Source organism: Fusarium odoratissimum (assembly GCF_000260195.1).
Source record: "Fusarium odoratissimum NRRL 54006 unplaced genomic scaffold supercont1.10, whole genome shotgun sequence".
Classification (NCBI taxonomy): domain Eukaryota; kingdom Fungi; phylum Ascomycota; class Sordariomycetes; order Hypocreales; family Nectriaceae; genus Fusarium; species Fusarium odoratissimum.
The window spans coordinates 717736-736154 of record NW_022158696.1 but is presented as its reverse complement, the minus strand read 5'-3'; the positions used below and the strand labels follow the sequence as shown (position 1 = coordinate 736154).

At 51.3% G+C, this 18419-nt stretch overlaps 4 protein-coding genes across 11 annotated transcripts; all 4 read right to left on the bottom strand.

Annotated features, from left to right (window-relative positions):
- Positions 1-26: 26 nt before the first annotated feature.
- Positions 27-2582, bottom strand: FOIG_07175 (tubulin gamma chain). Of its 3 annotated transcripts, XM_031206595.1 has the most exons (7): positions 2423-2582; positions 2321-2361; positions 2007-2173; positions 1771-1953; positions 1425-1718; positions 862-1326; positions 27-803 (listed from the first exon to the last, which is right to left on the bottom strand). In XM_031206595.1, exons 1-7 carry the CDS (start codon positions 2428-2430, stop codon positions 573-575), a joined length of 1389 nt encoding a protein of 462 aa, XP_031063714.1. In that variant the 5' UTR covers positions 2431-2582; the 3' UTR covers positions 27-572. The 3 variants fall into 3 exon arrangements, with proteins under 3 accessions (XP_031063714.1, XP_031063715.1, XP_031063716.1); XM_031206596.1 differs by having other exon boundaries at positions 2007-2361; positions 2423-2540; XM_031206597.1 differs by having other exon boundaries at positions 1771-2173; positions 2423-2540.
- A 36-nt stretch (positions 2583-2618) lies between these two features.
- Positions 2619-7173, bottom strand: FOIG_07174 (uncharacterized protein). Its single transcript, XM_031206594.1, has 2 exons — positions 3705-7173; positions 2619-3648 (listed from the first exon to the last, which is right to left on the bottom strand). Exons 1-2 carry the CDS (start codon positions 6781-6783, stop codon positions 3122-3124), a joined length of 3606 nt encoding a protein of 1201 aa, XP_031063713.1. The 5' UTR covers positions 6784-7173; the 3' UTR covers positions 2619-3121.
- Positions 7174-7344: 171 nt separating this feature from the next.
- FOIG_07173 (uncharacterized protein) lies at positions 7345-11838 on the bottom strand. 6 transcript variants are annotated; one of them, XM_031206591.1, is made up of 4 exons: positions 10845-11838; positions 10582-10732; positions 10075-10452; positions 7345-9945 (listed from the first exon to the last, which is right to left on the bottom strand). In XM_031206591.1, the coding sequence occupies exons 2-4, from the start codon at positions 10705-10707 to the stop codon at positions 7933-7935; spliced, it is 2517 nt and encodes an 838-aa protein (XP_031063710.1). In that variant the 5' UTR covers positions 10708-10732; positions 10845-11838; the 3' UTR covers positions 7345-7932. The 6 variants fall into 6 exon arrangements, with proteins under 6 accessions (XP_031063710.1, XP_031063707.1, XP_031063712.1 ...); XM_031206593.1 differs by having other exon boundaries at positions 7562-9945; positions 10582-10729; positions 10845-11620; XM_031206588.1 differs by having other exon boundaries at positions 7345-10452.
- A 2150-nt stretch (positions 11839-13988) lies between these two features.
- On the bottom strand, positions 13989-18126 carry FOIG_07172 (uncharacterized protein). Its single transcript, XM_031206587.1, has 2 exons — positions 16688-18126; positions 13989-16636 (listed from the first exon to the last, which is right to left on the bottom strand). Exons 1-2 carry the CDS (start codon positions 17329-17331, stop codon positions 15118-15120), a joined length of 2163 nt encoding a protein of 720 aa, XP_031063706.1. The 5' UTR covers positions 17332-18126; the 3' UTR covers positions 13989-15117.
- Between the last annotated feature and the right edge of the window lie 293 nt (positions 18127-18419).

The following is an 18419-nucleotide window of genomic DNA, read 5'->3' as shown; positions in this document are numbered from 1 at the left end:
AACACAAACAATGAACTCATCGCGATGCCATTTACAATTCTGACGTCAGTGAACCACTGACGTCACAAAAACATCACCACGCAAAATGCTCCGGTCCTTTCTCCACATCAAAACATCATCTTTGACGTTACATGTTCCACGATGTTTCTGACAGATTCTGCATATCTCAGAGATATTACTCGACGACCCACGCTAAGTCAGATCGCGGATCGACCCCATTCAATATCCCGGTGAGGAGACTACAGGGATCACAACCAAGGCGATGCTGTCACTGCTGTCAGGTACCAAGTCAATACCTTGGTTAGCCTGACTCGGGACCCAAGGAGCACGCGACGTATCAACCTTAAACCAAGGCACTCAGCCAGTCAATCGATGGATTCACCAAGCCAAGTATCTAAACCCGAACCAAAACCGAGGCTGGCACCCAAAACGCCCCCAGTGCAATGTCATTGATGCAGTGCAGTGATTGTGAAGCAAATATCAACATCCAACATCCACCACCCATTGTGACGTTTCAAACCCCACTACCTCAGACACAATTATGAACAACTCATCCTTAACTCCTCCCTCCTTCAAGCTACTCGTCGATCCGTCTCTGCAGATGTGGGCTTCTCCCCTGCGTCTGGGTTGAGGTAATCTGCGTCTTCAGCAGCTTCGTATTCGCCAATCAAGTCTGCAACAACTTGGCGTGCCTCGTCAAACTCGTTGAGGTTCTCGGAGAACGGTGCTGTCTTCTTGTATCCTTCCATAAAGGCATTACGCTTACGCATGCCATCGTACTGCCTCAAAATTCTCTTGAAGAGCTGTAATTGTGTGAGCTACTGTGTTGAATGGAGTAAGTAAACAGGAGGTCTTGCATACCGTCGCAATACTTGTGTGGTTGGCGAGCATAAGACCGCTTACACGGTGGCTCATGGGGATGTATGGACTTCTCTTCGTCAGGGCAACTTGAATGCTTGCAGGTCCCCATGGAATGAACGTAGCCAGCCGTCGTTCTCGGATACGAAGCAGACTCTTGTGAACATCCGTCGGATCAACTTCACCCTGAATGACATTGAGAATGGAGATGTAGCAACTTTTCTTGCCGGGAACAGTAGACACCATGCGGTTCTTGGGCTGCAGTAGACGTCGCATCACATCCAACACTGTCGTTTTGCGAACTGTCTTGGCTTGCTCGACTTGGTCACCGGTGAACGGTGTGTAGGCAGTCATAAGGAAATGGCATCGAGGAGTTGGGATGAGGGAGGCTAGGATGCTGACAAGATCATTGTGCATGTAACCGGGGTATCGAAGTGTTGTTGTACTGGCAGACATGACAGTAGCAACCTGATAGTTGTCAGTGCCTTTGCTTCATTTCACACATCTCCTAACACTCGTGATCTTGCTACGTGCATAGCAGGCAAGATTGAGGCTGCAGCACTCACCAGCTGGTTTGTTTGCTGAAAGGATGGCTCCTGAACATGCAACCTATCGGCAGCAATGTGTGATAAAGCACCATTATCCAAAACGACAACAGAGTCGGCATTTTGCGTCAATCTTCGCATAGATAGGATACTGTTATAAGGATGAACAACAACATCGCCCGCGTTCGTTGTGTCCGGGAAGACTGAGTACGTCTGGATGATCTTCTTGGGAAACCGATCGTTAAGCCTCTCGAGGAGGAATGAACCAAGACCTGATCCAGTACCGCCGGCAATTGAGTGCAACATCATGAAGCCCTGGGGTATGAAACGTCAGTAAGCAGGTTCCGGCCGGCCAAGGAAGACTCACCTCAAGAGAGTCACTGCCATCTGCCTCTCGATCAATCATCTCCATGATATCCTCGTACACTGCCTCACCACTCTGGTAACCATCACCCCAGTTGTTGGCGGCACCAACGCCGTCTTTGCCCACGTAAAAGTTCTCGGGGTTATAAATATTTCTGTACGGTCCAGTCTGGATACCGTTGATGACCTGCAGAAGCTGCTTAGCACTCGGTCGCCTTGTTATTATGGTCAAAGACGCACCCTCGGTTCCAGATCAATCAGGATGGCTCGGGGAATGTATCTCGTATCGTCGCTCTGGTAGTAAAAGACATCTTTTCGGTCACCGCCTTCAGTCGCAAAGTCTTCTAGGTTTCCATCTTGGCTGATGCCGTGTTCCTGGCAGAGCTGTTGCCAAAACTGGCTTCCAACTGTGCACGAATAGAATCAGCAACGTTCGATATATCTGTATGCGCATGGCTGCAAGAGCAAGTCGGGAGACGGCGGCGTAGATGCGGGCATATCGAGGGAGCAGATAATGGTATGTAGATGGCGGGGGGAGATGGGTTGTAACTAACTGCTGTTGCCGCACTGCCCGGCCTGGATCGTAATGATTTCCCTGAGAATTGGTATGTGAGTATCTGGATCAGGTCGTTATCGACCGGGAGTATTGAACTTACCTGGGCATATTGTTTAGAAGCTGAAAAGTTGTTGTTTTAGAGCCAAATCTTTTTTCTCTCCGGGCATCGTCTTGGGGAAACTGACGCGACGCGTGCCGCACTCGTACCTGCCCTGAGCTTCTCTCCCTCCAGGGCAGCTCCCCTACTCCCTCCCGCTTGCTGATCCCCGCCCCCGCGTTTCACATGAGCCTTGAGGTCACTCACTTGGGCATTTACAATTTTGAGCCTCACTCATCAACATTGGGCTGAAAGGAAGAGGACCTTAGCTCAGCCTTACTCTTCAAGATTACTGACCTAGTAGTGATTTATTTAGTACCTCTAAGGTGGATAGTTTATGTATGTCCCAGTTACTCTCCTCTTCGTATACTTTCTTCTTGTTCCATGTTTCAATTACAACTACAATATGACGACTAATAACTTCAAACATCCCATCACTATTGAAGCATCAAACTACTCCCAAGGCCCTCTCAGCATAACTTGTTAAAAGCAACTTTTGTATTCCATACACTGATCAAGTCAATCTTTGCCTGCTTGAGCATTCCCACGAAAATCCCAAATGTGACTTTACCTGCAAAAAGAAAATATAAAACGTCGAATGCTTGACAACGCCCGCAATGCTGCTCCTTGCACCTTACCTTTCTATGTAAGCACCTAATGTCAGAGTGTGCTTCTATATACTATTTCCCAGTTCCCTCCACATTACTTCTTATTATGGACCTTGTTCTGCTCCAAAGCTTCTGCAAGCTCCTTAGCCATGTCCGCCGTCTTGACCTGAATCATCCAAGTCTCAAGTCCGTCACCCTTCTCGTTCGACGTGGTCATCTTGACGTACTTCTTGTCAGCCTTGTAAGACATGTCGGCGAGGACCGCTCGGTTCATAGCAATATGTCCACGGGGCTCTGCTCGCAGGAGAAGACGAACAACACTCGTCTCCTTGTGCTTTAGCAGTCGAAGAGCTCCTACACCCTGTACCGACCACGGACTCTGAGACTTGGGCTTCTTGTCATCCGACTTCTCGCTGGCCGGCACAAACTTCAACACTTTTGCCCGTACATCATGCATGATATCCTCGTCCTGCTCCAGATTCTCGGCCAAGTTGACCTGCTCGTGCTTCTCGCCTTCTTCATCGCCTCCGGCGGCTCCTTCGGCTTGGTTCGAGGGTTCCGGGGTCCCGCCAGCTGGTGTTGTGGCCAGGCTAGAGCCTCCCCCAAGACTGAACGGTGTGTCTACACCCGTCGCTTTAGTGGGGCGATTTTCCGATGTGGAAAAAGAGGAGACTTACTGGTCCCGGTGGTTGAACCACCAGCAGGCGGTTGAAGGTTGCCGTTCTGGTTGGATCCAAATGTTGGTGCCGAGTTTTGCGCTGGCGAGGCTCCTGTGAAGCTGAACCCTGGCGCTCCTGTAGATCCGGACGCCCCTCCAAAAGCAGGAGCATTGTTATTACTGCCTGCTCCGAAGGCTGGGGTCGATGTGGCGTTGCTTGCACCTCCAAATTGGAACGGATTGGAACCTCCAGAAGGTGCGGTCGTGGCCCCAAAGCTGAACATGCCTCCAGGAGCTGATGATGGGGTAGAAGCTGCGTTACCTCCATCATTGCCTGAGGAGAACGGATTGTTGAACGATGAAGAAGCAGAGTTTCCTCCAAACTGGAAACCAAACGATCCTCCAGAGTTGGTTGAGTTTGCGCCAAAAGACGAGCCTGCATTGTTAGCAGCAGGGGTCGTTGAAGCACCGCCAAACAGAGGTGTAGAAGTGCCTGAGCCACCACCAAATGAGGGAGCAGCAGGAGCTGCAGAGGCGCCACCAAAGCTGAAGATGGGTGCGGCCGAAGCCCCAGTGCTTCCACCGTCGAATGCCTTCTTGGCCGGTGATGGTCCATCCTGCTTCATGGGACTACCATCAAGCGCGGCTGCACCAGACGACGTAGGCGACTGAGGTGCTCCAAAGAGGGGCTTGTTCGCACCGTTGATCTTATCAGCACCAGCGGAAGGCGCCCCGAAGCTGAAAATGGGAGCCGCAGCAGGCTTGTCTGCCGTAGGAGCAGCGTCAGTCTTGGGCGCCGTCGCATCGCCAGAGTTGGGGGCACCAAACAAAGGCTTGGCAGTTGACACCGCGGCATTGCCGAACAGGTTGGTGGCGGTGCTTGTAGGTTTTGCACCAAACAAAGAGGTAGCAGTAGTCGACTCTGCACTGGGAGCACCAAAGAGTGAGGTCTTAGCGGCTTCATTGGTAGCAGGTTTGGCGCCAAACAATGTAGATGACTGCATCGAGGGTCCGCTTGACTCTGCAGCCTTGCTTACGGCACCAAACAGATTGGTAGTGGGCGGGGGAGTGTTGGACTTGTCATCAGACTTGGTTCCAAATAAGCTTGTAGCAGGCTTTGTAGGCTCTCCAGCCTTAGATGGTTCCGTAGCCGGCTTGGGCGCAAAGAGAGACCCAAAGTTTGCCGGAGCCGCTGAAGCCTTAGACTCGAACAGTGACTTCTTGGGGGCCTCATCGTTCTCTTTGTCGGATTCACCTCCCGTCTTGTCAGCCTGCTCCGAGACTGGTGTTGATTCTTTTTCCGTAGGCTTGTCCTGCTTGGCGGCACCGAATAGGTTAGAAGTGGGAGGCTTCGAGGCGAACAAAGAACTCGTCGGCGCCGAAGTGGCCTTTCCAAACAAAGAGGCAGCTTGGCTTGTGGATGCAGAGCCAGATGGCGCAAATTTGATAGGGGTGGTGCTGGGGTTCCAGGTCTGGTCGACAGGCTTCTCGGCTGCTGTCTCATCCTTCTCTCCAATACGCACCGGCTGTCCATCATTATCCTTGGTAACTCGGTCGAACAAACTTCGGCCAGGGGTGCTCTCCCTAGTACCAGGTGCACTGGACCCAGCGGCGAGGCCACTGGTAGGGGCAGGCTTCTGTCCGAACAGACCGATGCCAGCCTGAGAAGCAGTGTCGGCGCCGCTAGCTGCCGCACTTGGCTCGTCGCTGTTACCGGTTGCCTGGCTATCATCCTCAACATCTGAGTCGGCCTCACTCTCGGCATCAGCATCAACACCACTATTCTTGGCCGAGCTTGCATCAGAAAGGTAGCCAAAGATGTTTCCACCAGAAGAAGCGCCAGCAGCACTGCCGGGCTTAGGGTTCTGAAAGATGCTGCGAGCAAGCGAACTACCACCACCGTTGGGCTTGTTGAAAGCAAAGGGATTTGGCTTAGCAGCAGCCCCGTCGTCAGCGGGCTTGGTAGAAGACTTGAAGGGAGAGGCGGCAGGAGCAGTCGACTTGTTGGCAATCTTCTCGAAGAGAGATTTGGCGGCAGAAGCAGTGCCCTTCTGCATCTTCGAGGGTTGGCCATCAGCCTCATCGCTGACGGAAGCCCTGCGTTTGTTCTTGCCCAAGGTAGAAGCTGGAGTAGGAACTGGTGCAGGAGTTAGCGCTTCCTGCTCCTGGTCATCTTCTTCACGCTCAGGAGCACGTCGCTTGTTGTTGCTGGAAGAGCCGTTCACAGCAGCATCTTTAGTGAGGTCATCATCCGCCTTACGCTTCTTGGTAGCAGTGGCCTTTGTAGGAGTTGGTTCGGCATTATCTTCCTCTGGCTCAGGGAGGCCATGCTCACGACGCCATCTCTTGAGCACATCCTGAGAAGGCTTGACATTCTGGAATTCGTAGAGTCCGTAGCGCAACAGAATAATACTCCTGCTCTTTTCGAACTCCTTTGCGAAGTTGACGACGTTAAGCTTCCAATCCTTCTTGGAAAAAATTTCGTTGGCCGCATATTTGAGTCGTCGGAGATCGAGAATACAGAAAAACTGTCGTCGCTGCTCTTCGTCGAACTCGGGAGGACAGAGATGTGAGAGGAATTGGTCTGCGTAAATAGAACCCTTCGAGTTCCAGCTTTGAGGGATCTTCTTTGTAAGAACCTCGCCAGACAGTTCGGGATCGGGGTCCTCAATACGCATGTGGAACAACTCCTTGGATGTGGTCTTGGAAGCCATACCGCGGGGCGTAGCATGTGCAGTCGATTCTCGATAGACACGGCTTGGCTCGGGGGTAGCGCCGGGAGCAAACACCTTCTTCGGGGTGTTCTGAGGGATGCTCGGGGAGAAAGGAGTGATGGAGGGACTATCGGAGGTGGTAGAAGCCCTGAAGATATTACGGGATGTAGAAATGGTAGATCTGTTGAGGCTGCTGGAAGGCGTCTCATCGCGAGTCGTCAATAGCCTCCGTGATGGCGCACTCTGGGGGACGCCGAGACGGCTGCTCTTTAACGGCGTTGAGACGTAGGCGCGCCTCGCGAAAGGGAGAGCAGGACGCGGCCGAGGCGTGCTCTTGCCAGCCTCGGCGAGTTCGTTATCGCCGGGAATAGCAAAGGTGACCATCTTGCGCGATGGTTGACGAATAGGGTTGAAGGCGGAAAAAGCTTTGTATGATGAAGGTTGATGACAATGGAACCACGATCGGAGGCCAAGGCCAAAGGGTCGCGTTTTTTTTTAACCCGAGAGCGTGCGTCGAGGTAGGTTGCGTGACCTGACCAGGTAGCAAAAGGAGAATAAAGAAAGGACAACGGCCAGAAATTGATGAGAAACAGTCAAGAAACAGCTAAAGAAGCTGTCTTTGACGAGAAGCGGTGCGGCGTGATGGATGGCAGCGTGGTCGCATTCAGTCCAGGGTCGCCCTGGGAAACCGTAACGAAAATATGGAAAGAGTTGTACGACGGGGGAGATGTTTTGGCCTGGGCGCCAGGTGCAGTTCAGTGCTTTTTGGCTGGGGGGCACTCGTGCTATGAGCGGGCGGCTGATGACCCTCTTTCACCCTCCACTCTTTCAAAAAAGTAATTGTGGGCCTCCCGCTCAGGCTAAGCCAGGCCATAAGGTGACTCCATCATAAATTCTCAGGCACCAAAAACCGGTTGCGACGACATCTTACGAAGCCAAGGCACCCTCTATCATGCAGGTCCCGTGACCGGCCTGCATCATGGATTTTCTTAAGACACTGGCTGTTCAGCCCAATTCAGATTTAAGACGTGCCATATCTCTGATGCAAATCAGCCATTCAATCAGTGGACGGGATTGGATGACAATCTACGAGACTTGGCATTGTCGCCGTATCAAGGGTCGTGGCAGATCTGATTTCATAACTTGCCCAACTGAAAACATCCTCACACATACATCAGGTTCATGTTTACCATTTAAGAATGTTATCACTTAGAAACGAAGCAAAGTCAATCTTTAGTTATCAAATCACCGAATCCCATTGTTGCATCCTGAGTTACCTAGTCCAAACTACCAAAAGAGCGTGTTCTTCTCTCACTAAACATGTTACGAGAAGGTTCGTAGATACCTGGCTATGGCCTTGTTCATGGCTACCCGGTTTGATATCGTTGCCGTCAATAAACGACAACGAAAGGTATGAAGACAGAAGAAATAATACAGAATTGAAAAGAGAGGAAGCAACATTGGCCGAAGCAAAAACAAATAAAGAATCAGATCCATAACCCCCATTCCCATCCTAAGAAATCAAATTTACGCTTACTTGGTGGCAAGTTTCTTCTTTTGCTCCTCCAGATACTCCTCGTCGGAAGCATCCAGGATGTCGTATTCCTCATCTGTCATGAATCCATCTTCAGAATAGTCCCATTCGTCATCAATGGTTTCTGACTCTTTAGGCTCCTCAACGGTAGAGATAGGCTCAACAGCCTCGTGGATGCTAGCCACAGGTGACTCCTTCTCAAGCTTGGGGAAAATCATCTGACTCGAGGCTTGGCTATCATTCTCCTGCTTGGGCTCCTCAACAGCTGTGGGCTCCTGCTTCGCCTCCTGCTCGGACTCGGGCTCGGGCTCGGGCTTGGGCTCCTCCTTCACAATTCGGACATTGACATCACACCACAGTCTGTGACCAAATTTCTCTCCATCTGGAGTTGTAAGACGCCAGTAAGAGATGACCTTGCCAGGCCGAACGGGTGTTCGGAGTAGGACAGTAAAGGGAAATTCCTGACCAGGACCAAGAGGAGCATAGCACACGGTAGACTCTGAGGCAGACACAAGCTCGGAGATGCCGGCCGGGTGATTGGAGTCAACATGACCCATGTAATCGCCGCTCACAAATCTGACGGAGCAACCAGCGGGCCAGTTCTCCTTGCCATCGTTGCGGAGAGTCCATGTTTGTTCGAAAACATGGTTGGGGGGAAGGATAGTACCATCGGGGATGGTCTCGCGAACGAATACGCCCTTGAATTCCGCCTTGGGGGTGGGGATGGGCTCGGGAGTAGTAGATTCCTTCTTAATTTCCTTCACCTCAGGCTCGGGGGTCTTGACGGAAATCTTGGCTGGAGCAGGCTCAGTTGGCTTGACATCAACGATAGTACGGACAGGGTTGATGGAGTTGCTAGGAACCGTGGGTTCAGTCTCAGTAGACTTGGACGTGCTCTGGTGGTCACCCATTTCGGGCATATACTGGCCATCCTGGTTCTCGCCAGTTGTTGTAACACTGATATGGCGGACAGGAGTCTTGAACTGAATCAAGGGATGAGTCTTGTTGTGAGCGTTAATGGGGCTGGCCTCGCAGTTGGCACAAAAGTCCAAATCATTGCAGATAGCACATTTGTATCGGGTGCCACGGATGTAATTAGGGTACGCCTGGCTTCCGGAGCAAAGAGGTCCGTCGCAGCAAATGCCAACATGGACGGCCGCTGGTGCACGAGCCCGGACATCAGTGAGTGGCTCATAGATAGGCGCAAATCGGTGGCCAGGGTGGATGATCTTCACAGACTTGATGCAAGTAGAACAGTAGTCCCAGTCAGGACAGTCGAGGCACTTGTGACGGATACCTGTGATGTACTTGTCGCAACCATCGCAAATGGCGTGGTGCATATGGTTACGGCCTGGGCTCATCTTGGCTGCAACATGATGGGGCATTTTGGTTCCCTTGACAGCGGGGGCAAATCCGTGCTTGGGGTGATGGCCGTGCTTGTCCTTAGCGAAGCATGGTTGGCAGAGATCGAAGTCTTCGCAGACGGTGCAATGAAGAAACTCGGCCTCAGGGTGTTCTTGCACACAGCAGTTGCATGTCCGCATGATGCCGAGAGAGGCCCAAGGAGCAGCAAGGGGCTCGAAAATTGGCTTGGACAATTGAAATGTCTGAACTGGAGGTGGAATCTTAGGCTCGACCTTGGTCTCAATGATAGTCTCAACTTTGACCTCCGCCTTAGGCTTAGGGGCGATAGTCTCGGTGGTGCTCTGGACTAGTTGCCCATCAACAGTTGAGCGCTTGATCAACCAGTGATCTCGACCATGGCAGGTGATACCTTGATCGACACAAGACTGGCAAAGATCAAAGTCTCCGTCGTCACAGGTGGAACAGTGGTAGTGAACATCAGGAATATTGTTTTCGCAGCTGTTGCAACAGACTGCGAAGCCAGGACCAGCGTGAGTGAACATGGCAGGGCATTTGTTCAGTGATGGATCGGCAGTCTTGGGCAGAAAGAATGGGGACTGATGATGCTTGGTAACGGGGAGAGATTGGGGGGTCTGCTTTGGCACCGACTGTCGTTCCATAAGATTAGCCAGCCGGCTCTCAAAATCCAGACGAGCATCCCGACGTTCTCCAATGAGTCTCGCAGCATCACTGAGGAGAGCAGAATTGTAAGTTCGCGATAGAGGGCTAATACGGACCGGAAGAGTCGTCTCGGGAGATGTGATGATTGATGCTGGGGTTGGTGCAGGAGCCTCAGCAGCGGGAGTGGGTGCAGGGCTTGGCTCTTCGGAGGTCTCGTGAGCTTCTTTGGGAGCCTCGTCCATGCTCATAGGAGAAGAACTGAATGCGGCGGTTTCAAGCTCATCTTCGACGGTGACAGGCTTAGGTACTGTAACCTTGGGCTGTTCTTTGATGGTGACACGAATCTTGAGCTTAGACTTTGCCTTGGCGGCGCGGTAGAGTTGCTTGTAGATGGGGATGTTTTCAGCCTCAAGAAGGACATATGACGCAGCAGAATCGGAGTATCGCTCAAAGGCGACTTGGGCATCTCCGGGAATGTGCAAGAATGTACGGATCTGATAGCGTGTTAGTTGTTGCTTAATTAATTATTGAACCGCCAACTTTGGTCTCCATGGTAAGATGGCGACGTAGGATGGCGAAAACTCTGGAACTGCTCAACGCGAGAGCAGTATTTGTCAACATACATTAGATTCAAGAGTTCTTGGGACCATATCCCGAAGAGGCATCTTGGTGCGACGAGTGATGCCCTCGAACATCACCTTGACGGTGATGGCATGGTCCAGACCAGCGTTGTGCGTGGTGGAAGCCATTTTGGCAATGTTTCCAGGAAGGCTGCTAAAAGAAAAGGATGTTAGGATCCCAGTTTATTCTCGTCGTACTCGATCCGCGAAGGACGAGGATGATGAAGAGAAAGGAAGAATGACGACTGCGGATGGTGGAGCCTTACATATGGTAGCCTGGGGCGGTGACGAGTATGTTAATGCTGTTATCGGTGGTCGAGATAAGCAATCGGCGGTGACAAGAGGGTCGTCACCCGTCGTGAAATCGGCAACAGACGCTCTGAGAAATAAACTATGTTGGGCGATAATAGAGAGGGTCGCCTGATGATAGGAAGGCGCAAGTGTTTTAAAAGGAGGAGAAGAGGGTGAGATTGATGGAAGAAAAGAAGAGAAGAGGAGAGGATAAGGAAGAAGTAAGAAGAGAAGCTTCCACTGTACCACTGTACGCGGGTCCTGAGCTGCCTGTAGGTAGGTAAGGTGAGGTGCCTCGGATGCCTGCAGGGGGTGTGCTGCGAATTACTGATGCCCGGGATTTCAGGTAGACACTGACGGGAGGATACTTTTACCTTGGGAACTAACTCTGGCCGCAGTCTCAGTGACACATTACCAAAGAAAGATACCTTGAGGCTACACTGTCATGCCACGGCAAGCCGCGATGGCTTTTGGTGAGTCCGAGGTAGCGTGGCTGTAGCGCCAGGCGAATAGCACCGTAACTCGTAGCGATTGGAAACTGGAAAACTCCCTGCACCAGCTGACGGGGGATGACCCGGGCTGGGCTGGGCTGTCTTCGGTACTGAGGGGTCGGTCGATCGGGGTACTTTTTCGGTGTTAGTGCATGACTAGAAGGATGATGTGAGGCCGTCAGTGGACGGATGGCGATAGACGCAACCCTTGGGGCAAAAGGCAAAAGGCAAAAGGCAAAGATCCAATGCAGGCAATACTGATGATGACGAGGTCTCAGCCAGACCAGATAGAGATGGGTACCGTGAGTCGTGAGGATTAAAATGTACTGGTAGGACCAGCATACACACAGTTTCTGGGCGAGCGTATCTTGTTCCAGTCATGGATGGATTACCGAATTTCGAGGAGAGTGATTCATTCACTGGGGCTCTGTTTCGTCTTTTGCTGTGTAACCACAACCACAAGCCCTGTCAGATATTGACACTGAGGTCAATTGGAAGGAATTCTATTCGAATAAGGCAGCTATCCGTCAACTTTTTCTTTTTTCCATGTGTCCTGTGATCGATGGACAAGGGGTGGTTGGTGTTGATACACGACTAAGGTACATGGTGAGTATGTATGGGGAACCTTTCATGATAAACTCTATCATAATAATATTTTCATCCAGAGGTTTATGTTACAGCAACAGTGGCTGCTCGGTTCATTCAATTCAACAGCCTCTCGAGATTTATTTGGCACTGGCCGTAGCCAACAGTACAGTATCTTCTCTTTTCCTCAGATAGAAGTCCTCGCCTTAGTACTCTATCGTGTCTAACACAAGGTACTTGGACTAGACACAGCAATCCCGTCCCCTTGGCTCTCTAAAACTCCCCCGGATTGAAAAGAGTGGAGAGCGGGGCCCTCTGTGGAGTGGCGTCTGCACTCTGAGAGAGAGGGGCCGGAGTCTGATACTTGATTCCTGATAGGGCAAATGCCTGAAGAGCCTCGTTGACGCCCTGCTCTAACCCCAGACGATATCTGTGGTCAGGTACCACATGACGGCAAACACCTCGACGCATACGCAATGCCGCTTTTACCTCACCGACGCCGCCGTGAACTGACTCTATTGGATGCTCGTAGGTCACGGACTCAGGGTCAAAGGTCACGATGGTCTCTGGGTCTTGAAGCTTGGGGTCCTGAAGAGAGCAAGCTCCCCACTTCCAAGCCAAGTCAACATGGCCGGGTAGCTGAAGTGATGCTTGCTGTTTATTCCATGGCGGGCAGAAGTCGGAATTCTCTCGGCTTACCAATACCTGGTTTCAAAGTCCTCTTTTTTAAAATATCAAGATGAAGAGGTCATACTAGAACCACAGACCTGGATCAGTTGAGAAACTGGAACACACTAGAACTCAAACGCAGCCATGAGGTGGCCAAACAAGCTTGTTGGTCAGCCTGGCTCGTTTGTCAGTCTCGGGATCGAGCCTGTTCGACCAAAATGCAGCACCTCATTCGCCGTCTAGGCAGAGAGGGTGTTATCTGTCTCTATCAGGTCTCAGAGCTACGCGTGCTCATTGTCGCCTAGAGGTTGTCGCCTCCTCGAAAACCTTCAACCTCGGCGGTTTACCTGAACTCAATCTTGTTGTTTGATACGGTTGTTCAGTGAAACACGACTATCGGAAAAAAAGTGTACCCTTCGATTCAAGGTGAAGAAATAACACGAGGGAGAGATCATCCGGGCCAGATACACTTGCACTTGATCCACTCACAAAGCGAGCTTGTACCTTGCCTAGGACTCTGCGCATCACAAGCTCTCATCCCAGGCCGGGGCTAATGACATTCCCGACTCATACGGTACTTTGTGTCCCTTGATGATCAAACATCATCTGCATCTTAGTACCTGAGTTATGGCTTATCAAGATCAAGCTCACCTCCAGCCTCTGGATCGTGTAGCTCTCCAATTGACCAGTACAGTCAACTCATCAACTATTTACGGCTCGGAGGCTCACAACAAACGTTTCACGGTATCACGCATATTCCGCCCTCTCTTCTTAGATTTCCTCTTCTCTCCCCCGCCTCTCCAAACCAAAATCGTCTTGCGTGGACCTCAGAGATCTGAGCTAAGGGAGAGCTCCATGCAGCTTACCCGGCTACGCGGTCAGTCCTTGGATGGGCTTGCACAGGTGTAATTGCATGAGTCGTTGAAGGCCGACTTGAGTATGGCTCCGAGGTACTGCATTGACAATGGCATCCACCTGTCAAGCTATCAGAATCGACAAAAGAAGCTACACTAGAATAGACTAGCTGGTATGCACGTATTGACAACTCGTGACTTCATTACCCCATCATCATATCCCCACATTCTTGTTTACTTCTTATTTCCACATCAGCTCTTTGTTCCTCTACCATGGCATGATTTTAACTCGCTTTCGTCTACGAACCAATCTCAATGATGTTTATAAAAGCATGACATCTTCTGTCCAAGCCATTCAATTATGCCACAATTGGAGATATTAAGAGGTCATTGGAGCCTTGGCAGTTATCTGGATCTCAATTTGGTTGGCCTTGGTCTCCTTGGCTTTACATGTGCCCGTAAGGTGAACGTGGAGAAGCCCGGCTGGTTGGCCAATGCTTCGAGTCTTTACAACTGACATGACAGTACATATTCGTACAGCTCTCCGCTTAGTGAGGTGGAGAAGCACCTAATTCCCCTCCATAACATCCATGCGAGCCCCGTTGCATCAAGGTTTCGTCTGTTTGGCTGAGGTAATGAGCAGATTGGCATCTGCCCCGATATAGTAGCAGAGCACTATATTTCACCACCACCTATTATATACCTGTGAGAATAAAGTCGGTTGCCCCGTGGATAAACCATATAATTAATGGCGTAATTATTGAGAGTATGTATTGGCTACAGGAAAAAACAGAGTCTATTCTGCCCGGAGGAGATAGAAGCTAGTGTGTTATTTTTGCTGTGTTGCCTTGATCTATCTGGCCAAGATGTTGATATGGTTTACTTCATTGAGCTATTTTTCACCATAAGTGGATTGCATAGGGCACTCCTCGTGAGTTGATTCGATACATCTTCGATATCACGATAGTTTTCCATTGCCAATCAACAATGTCATCAAGACCAACAGCAGACGGAATCAGGTATATAATATGCCATGGACACCAAACACCATTGCCATGAAAACACGAAACCATGCGTAACCGTCAGGCACAAAACATACAGCTGTGGATGGGGAGAATAAATGAATTGCTAGGCAGAGAGGATAACCAGTAGCAATTCAGCCCCCCCCCCCCCAAAAACCTCCCGTCCAACTCTTGCTCATCCTCCTCCTTCCAATATCCTTGGCCAGGACAAACTCCATCTCCCAACAATAGAAAAAAACACCAATCAGGATACTCTTGCCCATTCAACTCCCATCTGTTGATCCATTCCAGGTAATGATGTCGAGTTCGTAGAGTTAAGATATATAGTAATGCACCCATCTTGTCCCCTCAACCGGAACCATTCAAACAAAATAAAGTCACGCTTCAAGGCATGAACTTAACCCCCAATGAATGACTTGACATCAAAGTGGTAATTTCTTCCCCCCCTCCATCCATCCTCCAACTATGCTCCTGGTTCTTGTGTTTGCCTCTGTAAGGCTTTTGTTGTAGAGTAGCAGATACTTTTGAGTTTTGGTAGGTATAAAGTCGTAATTGTAGCTATTAAATCGGATACAAGTAGAAAGCGTTTGGACAAGTGAAGAAAGGGTATCCGGGTACGCCCCAGTTCTACTGCGGATAGTAGACCATGCCGGATGTCTGTTGAGGATAATAGAAGCCGTCAGGGCTGGGTGTCACCATGCCACCCATACCCATGACACTGGGTTGGTAGCCTTGAGGCGCAGGGTAGCCAGAATAATTGGTAACCGGCGGCAGCTGTGACGCATCGAAGTAGTAAACCATCCCATTCGCTTCTTGAACCACCAGACTGGACCCTGGAGCAGGGGGTGGGCCGTTGTTAGACATCACAGGTTGCTCGGGCTGATTCTGAGGCGTGAAGCTACCAGGAGGACCTGGCTGGCTGGGCACAAATGCAGGTGCAGTACTGGACGGTCCCATATTGGGAGTGTTGTAGTTGGGTGAGTAATAGTATCCCTGCTGAGGCTGCGCTTGATATGGCTGCTGGTTGTAGTAAGGTTGCTGGCCATAAGTGTTTGGCTGGAAAGGAGCAGCATGAATGGCTCTCTCAGGAATCTGAGATAAAGGTGTACCAGTAGAATGCTGAGATGGATAAGACGGCTGGCGAGTATGTGATTCTTGAGACAGGCCATTAGCCATTTGAATAGGCACCTGTTGGTGGAAGGCCTGCTGGTAAGCCTGGGGACCTTGTGTTAAGGTAGGTGACTCGATATCAGCAACAGATATGTTCTTCTGTGGACGAGGCTGATGCATGGGCAGAGCCGAGGTGGGCCGGTTCTCCTGGAAGGCAGGCTTTTGAGGAAGGGGATATGTCTGAGGTGGAGGCAGATCGTTGATTGATGTCTCCAGTGCGTGAGGTCTCTCGACACTAAAGGGAGGATCGGCTGGCCCATAAGCAGAAGCTGGAGCAGCCATTGGCGGAACCATTGTGTTCATTGGCATTTCCGGCCGAGGAGCAGGAGGTAGTCGAACAACCGGCCGGGTATTCTCTACAGGGATGGGGGGCCGTGAGATAACGGAGCCTGTAGGGGAAAACATGTAATCACGGTCCACGATGGAAGACCGCCTGCTCATGGCCACACTAGGAGAATACACGCTGCCATAATAACTACCCCCAAAAACACTTGTTCGTCTCGAGAAGCCACCCATAGAACCAAAGCCAGAACGAGGTTTTCCTCGCATTCGCTGCTGGTTGGGCCGCATAGCCCGGGGGATGAAGATGAAAGATCTGTCAGCGGCAGGGTATATATATCGAGGAGGATTGTTGGGTAGCGAGATACGGACGGGTTTGTCCCGACGCAGAGGTGGCCGATGATCGGGGAGCTTGGTATACTGTTTCACGGCAAGACGTGGAATGACAACCGGTTCTTTCATAGACGGAAGGGACACCCGGACCTGTGCATTGCCGATATGCTTCTCAGTGGAAAGAGTCCGGTTGATTGGAGTCGGATTTGGATCACATGTCGGAATGAATCCATTTCCGTTGGCTGGGCCCTCCTGTTCTACCATGTGTCGAGGGCGTGCTGGAGGTGCGGGCTCTACGACGGCGTCGTGCATATCATGTGTCCATGGAGAGTTGGTCGTCGGGTCTACAGGCTGGTGCAATTGGCTATGCCTATTAGTAAATGGAAGAAGTAAGAAGGGGAGGGCATTATCATACTTGATGGGAGCAAAAGGTCCTCCAATACCACCACGGCCACCTCGACCTCGTCCAAAGGGACGAAATCCATTTGCTGCGGGCCCAGCATGTCTGTGGTCATGCATGAAGAAGGCACCACGGTTGGGAACGAAAGCCGGGTCCTCATCTCTCTTGCGTTTGTAATCTTCGTGCTCTTGTCGACGTCTGTTTGCAGGAGCAGCAGGTGGCCTGGCGGATGCTGAGCTCACTACTATGGGGGCAGCAGGAGACTTGCTGGGTGACGGGGCAACGACCTCGTCAAAATGCATCTCCTGAACGGGGGGAGATTGGTCTGTGATGGACAAACCGTGCAGCATCACGTCCGTATCAGTAACAGGCTTGCCATTCTGGCCGGGGCCGGAACCGGACCCCGACTTATGGCTATGGCCGGCATGCTTGGCAGCGCCATTGACCTTCCTCCTCGCATTCGGGGACGTTGGCGAGGCCTCGTCAATGTTGCTGGTATCGCTATCATCTGCAGGATCATTGTCATCTGTCAGGGAGCCGTCGGTGATGGAATCGTCATCGAGGTCGAGGGTCTCCGGGCCAGCCTCGTCTTCGCCCTCGTCCTCAACACGGCGACGTTGACCGATAAGCTTCCTACGTCGAGGAACAGCGGAAGCCATGATTGCGCAGCGGTGAAGGAGACGGAGGAGCCGACAGAGGGGGCTTCGGAGACTCGATGATATGGATGCGACGGGGTTCGCGGGTCATACGGCGACGGAGGCCGGAGAGGGAAGGCGATAGAATTGGTGGGATGACGAAACGATCGATGAGTGGTTGATACGCCGAGGGAAATCAGAACCGGCCGGCGGCAGAAGATGAAAATAAACCAGAAGCCAGATAATAGATGAAAATAAGTCGTAACGGACAAAAAAGTGCAACAAGCAAGCAGACGCTAGACGAAGGAACCGATCGAAAACGAGAGGGGGGAATGACAAGAGATGGGAATCGTTGTCAGCTCTCAGCCGCGAATGGTTGCAGTTGTAGTAGTAAAAAAAAAACTGCAAGCACGGGCTACGTCGTGGATGGAGAGTGAGTCGAGTCGAGTCGAGTCGAGGCCAGACCAAACGGGACAGGGAACTTGAAGCCGGACGAGGAGGAAGAGGCGGCGTGCGGAGGATGTGGAGGTGGAGGAGGGAAAAAGAGGGAGAGGGAGAAAAGGGAAGGGAAGGGAAGTGTAATGTAAATCTACAGCAAGTAACCTAGAGGATGGCGGATGAATAACCTAGAGGTAGTTCGGTTGGTGGTGGTGATGACTTCTGTCCTGTCCCTGTAAGGTATGGATGAATGGTCTGGCTGGTCTGGGCTGGGCTGGGCTGTCCAGTCCAAGAGAAGATTTGCTAAGGCACTGTAAATCGGATCGCCAGAATCCATCCGCTGGGTCAGGTCCTGGTAGCATGGGTCTCCCCAGTCGATGAGGCCCAGCCCCAGAGACAGGCAACTCATACGCCGATTATTAGGTGCCGTGGAGGGAGCTATTGTTACTGAGCTGATGGGCTTTTCAAGAGCCGAAGTACCACACAGGCTACTCTGTGGTGTACGGTGACATGTCAGACCAGTGTCTTCCTCAGATACCCCACCAGCTAACTTTAGGGTAGGCCTCCACAGTATACTCAGCAAAAAACATTTGAGGTGAGAGCTTCCATTGAAGCGGTCTCCACTACTGCAAAATGTATGGATCCTGACAACTATCGTCTATCCAACACGATCA